This window comes from Dipodomys ordii, unplaced genomic scaffold, assembly GCF_000151885.1.
Source record: "Dipodomys ordii isolate 6190 unplaced genomic scaffold, Dord_2.0 Scaffold16, whole genome shotgun sequence".
In the NCBI taxonomy this organism is placed as follows: Eukaryota; Metazoa; Chordata; class Mammalia; order Rodentia; family Heteromyidae; genus Dipodomys; species Dipodomys ordii.
This window is the reverse complement of record NW_012267232.1, coordinates 18,776,436-18,783,767: the sequence shown is the minus strand read 5'-3', so window position 1 is coordinate 18,783,767 and position 7,332 is coordinate 18,776,436. Positions and strand designations below refer to the sequence as shown.

The window sequence follows — 7,332 nt, the reverse complement described above, 5'->3', positions numbered from 1 at the left end:
GAAGATTAGATGGCTATAGGTCTGTAGGTTATGTTTGTTAATTTTATACCTTGCTACTTTGTCAAAGTTTCAGATTAGCTCAACTAACTTGGGGAAGGATTCTATAGAGTTCTTTAAATACAGGATCAGATCATCTGCAAAGAGGGATTATTTTTCTTTTTCTTTTCCTATTTAGGTCCCTATTTATGTTTGTCTTTTGCCTTATTGCTCTAGCTAGGAAATTCCAATACTGTATTGAAGAGAAGTGAAGAGAGAGGACATCCTTGTCTTGTTCCTGATTTTAGAGGAAATGATTTTAACTTTTCACCATTAAGTATAATGTTGGCTATGGTTTGTCATATACAACCTTTATTTTACTGAGAAATATTCCATGGATTCCTAGCTCCTCCAGAGCTTTTATCATAAAGTGGTGTTAGAGCTTGTTAAATGCTTTTTCTGCATCTATTGCGATGATCATGTGTTTCTTGTTCTTGCTTCTGTTGATGTGTTGAATTACATTAATTGACTTGCATATATTAAACCAGCTTTGCATCCCTAGAACGAATCCCATTTGATCATAGTGAATGATTTTTTTGGTTAGTTGTTGAAGTTGGTTGGCCAGTATTAAGAAGTTTTTTGGGTATTTTTGGCATGGGACTTGGACTCTGGGCCTGGGCACTGTCCCTGAGCTCTTCAGCTCAAGGCAAGTACTCTACCTCTTGAGCCACAGTACCACTTCTGGTTTTCTGGTGGTTAATTGGAGATAAGAGTCTCACAGACTTTCCTGCCCAGGCTGGCTTTGAACCACAATCCTCAGATCTCAGCCTCCTGAGTAGCTAGGATTACAGAAGTGAGCCACCATCACCTGGCTTATTGAGATGTTTTGCATCTATGTTCATCAAAGAAATGGGTCTACAGTTCTCTATCTTTTAGGAATCCCATATGGTTTTTGGATGAGGGTTAAGTGATCTTTCCAGCTGGGAAGGTGGCTCAGTGGTAGAGTGCTTGCCTTGCATGCATGAGGCCCTGGGTTCCATTCCTCAGCACCACATAAGCAGAAAAAGCTAGAAGGGGCGCTGTGGCTCAAGTGGTAAAATGCTAGCCTTGAGCTGAATTGCTGAGGGATAGCGCCCAGGCCCAGAGATGAAGCCCCACAACTGGCAAAAAAAAAAAAGAAAGTGATCTTTCACTTTCAAATTTCATTGAAGAGTTTGAAGAGTATTGGAGTGAGTTCTCCTTTGAAGGCCTTTTAGAATTTGGTTGTGAATCCATCTGGTTCTGGGCTTTTCTTGGGTGGGAAGTCTTTTATTGCCATTTCTATTTCATTACTTTAGTTGGTTAAAATTTTCTTGATTTAATTTGGGTTTATTAGTACTTGTTTGGAATTCTACCTTTTCTTCCCTATTCTCAAATTTGTTAACATAAATGGTTGCAAAGTATTCCCTTATAATGTTCTGGGTCTTGCTGTTTCTGTTGTGATATCCCCATTCTTGTCTCTATAATTTTATTTATTTGAGTGTGTTTTCTTCTTTTTTCTTTTGGTCAGATTTGCTAAGCATCTGTCAATTTTTTTTTTCAAAGAACCAACTCTGTTTTGCTGATTTTATGTTTTTTGGGATTTTTTTGCCTCTAAGTCTTTTATTTCTAATTTAATTTTTATTAGTTTTTCTGTCTGCTGGTTTGGATTTGGCTTGTTCCTCTATTCAGGGAGGTTAAGGTGCATCATTAAATTGTTGATTTGATATTTCCTCAATTTGATGTAGGTACTCAGAGCTATGAATTTTCCTCTGAGTACTGCCTTCACTGTGCCCCAGAGGAGCTGATATTTTGTGTGTGTGTGTGTTTTTTATCTCCACTTAAATACCAAAAAGCCAGAAGTAATGGTTTAAGTAGGAGGGCATTTGGCTTGAGCTGACCTGAGTGCTAGCCCTAGGACTGGCATTAAAAAGAACCTCAGATCTCTCAGTCTTCTATAGCTAGGAGTAGCTAGAATTACAGGCATGAGTCATCAGTGCCCAACTAATTTCATCAATTTTTTAGAGTATCTGTAGGGCATGTGAAGTGAGTTGATGAACAGAATTTGTGCAAGAAGTATTTGAGGGCCTGTATTTTGTGCATTTTGCTGGTACAAGGAATGACCAGTGATCAAAATATACTAAAATTCTTCCCCTTGTGGAGGTTACATTTTATTGTATAAGTGCAAACACTCACAAACACCCATACATACACACACAGTATGTGTGATGATAGTGAATTATTAGTGGAAGAAACTCTTTTTTCTAACTTTATTCCTGAACAGAAATGATTCAGATGGGTAAATTTTCTTTTGTCATATTTTCCTCCAGGGTAGCCCAAATAGGAAAAGTAGATACTATGAATATATGCATCAGAGTTCTTCTGTGACACAGAAAACACCAATGGCAATATTGATTATGTTAGTAATTTCCTTTGTCTTGGGTATTATTTTTATTGTTACTACTTTAAATAGCAGTGAAATTGGCTGGTAAAACTACATGGGATGACATATAATGGGTATTCCTCTGCAAAGCTAACAGAAGAACTTTCCCTTTCCCCGGCAGTGTGCTCTTATTTTTTATTAAGCTTTGGTAGTCTATATACCTCATCAGACATTGGATTTTTTTGTTTTGGGGGGTTTTTTTTGGTGTTGGTCCTGGGTGCTATTCCTGAGCTTTTTTTATTTTGTTCAAGGGTAGTTTTCTACCACTTGAACTACAGCTTCTACTTTTGGCTTTTTGTTGGAGATAGTTGGATATAATTGGAGGTAAGTCTCCAATTGGAGTTAATTGGAGATAAGTCTCAGGGACTTTTCTGCCTGGCTAACTTTGAACCATGATCCTCAGATCTCAGTCTGCTAAATGCTAAAATTATACGCATATGAACCACAGTGACCAGCCAGTCATTGTTTTCATATAATTGAAATGAAACACTAAACATACTAAATTTATGTTATTTATTTTCAGGTACTAAATGCTATGCTAAAAGAAGTATGCACAGCATTACTGGAAGCAGATGTTAATATTAAACTAGTGAAGCAACTACGAGAAAATGTGAAGTAAGTTAATGGGTACAAAACCAGGACAACTATGTTTATTTTATTGGAATGAGAAACCAATTAGCAAGGTTTGCTTAATCATGAAAGATTTCTATTATATAGTACTGGAGTATCTAGAATTCAGGTTAGAAAACTGATTCAGGGGCTGGGAAGGTGGCTCAGTGGTAGAGTGCTTGCCTTGTATGCATGAGGCCCTGGGTTCGATTCCTCAGCACCACATAAGCAGAAAAAAAAGCTGGAACTGGCGCTGTGGCTCAAGTGGTAGAGTGCTAGCCTTGAGCTGAAGAGCTGAGGGACAGCGCCCAGGCCCAGAGTTCAGGCCCACAACCGGACCAAAAAAAAAAAAAAAAAACTAGTCCAAAGGATAAACTGCATGTAGCTTTCATTTAATTACAGGTTTTTAAAATACTTTTTCATATACTGTACTAAATATTATTACATTTTAGTGTAAAAGTATTTTATGCTGGTACCATGGCTTGAACTCAGGGATCCAAACCCTCTTGGCTTTCTTGGTTGGTGTTGTACTATTTGAGCCATACCTCTATCTTATTAAAAAAGACAAAACAAAAACATTTCAATAACTCATAGTTTTGGGTTTTTTTGTTTTTTGTTTTTGGGTCCGGTTGTGGGGCCTGAACTCTGAGCCTGGGCGCTGTCCCTCAGCTCTTCAGCTCAAGGGTAGCGCTATACCACTTGAGCCACAGTGCCACTTCTGGCTTTTTTTTTTTTGCTTATGTGGTGCTGAGGCATCGAACCGAGGGCCTCATGCATGCAAGGCAAGCGCTCTACCCTGAGCCACCTTCCCAGCCCCACTAACTCATAGTTTTGAATAGAATAGTGGTGTGATTTATTGTTGGAGAATTATATTCTCTTTTGTTTTCCTTTTTGGTTTCTCATCCATGTTTGAATGATGTGTGTGGCCTTTGTAATTGCATTCACTGGGGCGGGGCACCAGCTGGGATAGAGTCACTGCATTAACTGCTTGAATCCCAATTGTGTCTTACCCAAGATAGCCCTCTGTGTGTATTTTTAGTCTGGAAATAAGTGTGTCATCATTTAAACATAACACTAAACAAGTCCTTTTTCTCTCATAAAGATGTGTAAAATAAACTGTACAAAAAATAAAATGAGTACAGTCATGTAAGGACAAATTAATATTTATATTTTCAACTGAAAGTTTTGAGAAAGTAAGCATTTTTGCACCTAATAATTTATGGTATAGTTCAGTAATTACATGGATGTTAATAGGATTGATTAGTCTTAACTTATTCTCTCTTTCCTGTCCTAAACATCACCACCATGATGAATAGGTCTGCTATTGATCTTGAAGAGATGGCATCTGGTCTTAATAAAAGAAAAATGATTCAGCATGCTGTATTTAAAGAACTTGTGAAGGTAAAAGTATATCACCATTGTGCATTGTGCTATGGTTTTATAGTACTCTGTGAGCAAAAGTACACTAGAATTATTAAATACTACTTCAGAATCTGTTTTTTATATTTAATGCAATATTTATCTGTATTACAGTAATGATTGAAGCATAAAATTACCTTTTTTTTATTAGTTTACTTAATACACATATGAATGTCAATGCTGTTGTTGCTCAAAATGCCAAGGTTAAGTTGTAAAGTGTAAAACTTCACTATAGATAGATTGGTAGAAGGGCTTCTCACCTTTTTATCTTTTAATCTAAGTATTGACTAGTGATAGTCCTTTTTTGTACAGGAAACTTACAGCTGACAAGTGTTGTTTTCCTTACTATTCATCATGTAAAACTTCCCTTTGAAATATCTTGAGTCATTCTTAGATGATAAGCAATTTTGAATTAGCAAAAATATTTTTCAGGGGCTGGGAAGGTGGCTCAGTGGTAGAGCACTTGCCTTGCATGCTTGAGGCCCTGGGATCGATTCCTCAGCACCACATAAGCAAAAAGAAAAAAGCTGGAAGTGGTGCTATGGCTCAAGTGGTAGAGTGCTAGCCTTGAGCTGAAGAGCTGAGGGACAGTGCCCAAGCCCAGAGTTCAGGCCCACGACTGGACCCAAAAAATAAAATAAAATAAAAATATTTTTCAAGTTGTAAATATAACCTATTGCTTCACACTGGAACTATTATTACTGCTACTATCATGCAACTATGTTGCAAATCTTAGAGCTTTGAAAGTTACCCTGGACCAGATGTTGATGGCTCATGCCTATAATCCTAGCTACTGACTAAGCTGAGATCTGAGGATGGCAGTTCAAAGCCAACCTGGGAAGGAAAGTCTGTGAGATTCTTACCTCTAATAAACTACTCAAAAAAAGCCAGAAGTGAGCTGTAGCTCAAATGGTACTAGTCTTGAGCAGAAGCAGCTCAGGGAAAGCACTTAGACACTGAGTTCAAGCCCCAGACAAGCCCCAGAACCAGCACGCATGCACACATGCACACGTGCACACATACATAAAATTACTATGGTTCTAGTAATAGGAATAGAAGAAAAAGGAAGGAACTATTAGTTGTTAGAGAGATAGATGTCTACTAATGATTTACTCTGATTATTTTCTATATTGTACAAATATTTTCATTTATTTGGTACCAGTGCTGAGAAGTGTTTTTGAAAAGTCCAGCCAACTCATTTGGCTGTGCCATTTCAGTTTAGTCATTTGATGAGGCAAAAGAATAAAAATAAAATTAGCCTAAAGGAAGTAAAGAATTCATCTAATACATACTTCTCAGTTTGCAGCTAAGGAAACTAGATAGTACCAGAACAAATGTCTGATCTCCAGAACCATTGTGTAGGATCTCCTGAAATAATTTCATATTGAGGTCAGCATAGGATGTGTGGAAATTGTTCGAGTGGTTTCTGTAGTTAATTCTCAATCATCAAGTGCTTCAGTAGGAAGCCTTTAAAAATGCCAGTTAGTTTGGCATTTGTTCTCTAAAACCTTACTTTTCCTCTGTCTGTGTGTGTTGGTGTCACACCAATCTTGGGTCTTAAACTCAGGGCCTGGGCATTGTCCCTGAGCTTTTTTAAACTCAGGACTGGTGCTCTACTACTTGAAACATAACTTCACTTCTGTCTTTTTGGTTGTTAGAGATAAGAGTCTTACAGACTTTCCTGCTCAGGTTGGTTTTGAACCACATTCCTCAGATCTCAGCCTCCTGAGTAGGTAGTATTATAGGCATGAGCTACTGGTGCCTAGCTTCTTCTGACTTATAAAACTGGTGATTTTTTTTAACCTTCCCTTTATAATAATTTTATTTATTGCTATTATTATGATGTGATTGTACAAAGGACTTACAATTCTGTACCTTTATAATAGTTATATAAAGCTGAAGATGATTGCTATTGGAGAATATAGCATTTGGTCTGGAAAGTCTTAAAATTTGTAATTTTGCCACATGTAAACATTTGTTAAATTTCCTAAGTACACCACCACATGTAGCCACTAGCCACATCTGATTTTTGAGCATGTCTAATGAAACTAGACTAAATTGGGACATACTTTACCTATGAATTACATACTAAATGTACTGGGCTGGGAATTTTTTTTTTGGGGGGGGGTGGTCCTGGCTGGCTTCAAACCTCCATCTCCTGATATCTGCTTCCCAAGTACCTAGGATTACAGACTTGGCTTTATTTCCTCCCTTTCCCCACCTCCCTTTTTTTTTCCTTCTTCTACGTGGCTTTTTTTCTGGTTCTGGGGCTTAAACATCTGAGTCTGAGCACTGTCCCACTTGAGCCACAGTGCCACTTTTGGCTTTTTTTCTGTGATTAATTGGAGATAAGAGTCTCACAGATGTTCCTTCCTGGGCTGGTTTTGAATTGTGATCCTTAGATCTCAGCCTCTTGAGTAGCTAGGATTATAGGTGAGTGCCACTGGTGTACAACATAGCTTTAGTTTTAATATTGCTAGTGGAATATTTTAAATTTCTGTATCTGCATTGGTTATTTTAATTGTTCATATGGGTCAAAGCTCATCTTATGTTTTATTGAAATATTTTTAGATCTTTGTCCCTAAATTGGTTTAATAATAAAGGTTTAGTCATGACTTTACAATATAATATTTTGTATTCTTAAATTTCTCCTGTAAGAGTGTGCTAGAGCTACACACCAGTGGCTCACACCTGTAACCCTAGCTTCTCAGAAGGCTGAGATCTGAACATCATGGTTTGAAGCCAGTCCAGGCAGGAAAGTTCATGAAACTCTTGTTTTTATAATTTAAGAATTGTCAGGAAGAATGCCGGGTGCTGGTGGCTCACGCCTGTAATCCTAGCTACTCAGGAGGCTGAGATCTGAGGAT

At 37.6% G+C, this 7,332-nt stretch overlaps 1 protein-coding gene across 1 annotated transcript in view; it reads left to right on the top strand.

Moving 5' to 3' along the window:
* Positions 1–7,332, top strand: part of Srp54 (signal recognition particle 54kDa) — a 51,225-nt gene that overhangs the window by 20,589 nt on the left and 23,304 nt on the right. Inside the window, exons 3-4 of the mRNA XM_013012241.1 lie at positions 2,961–3,052; positions 4,363–4,453. Coding sequence (XP_012867695.1) covers positions 2,961–3,052; positions 4,363–4,453 — 183 coding nt within the window. The remainder of the gene's footprint in view (positions 1–2,960; positions 3,053–4,362; positions 4,454–7,332) is intronic.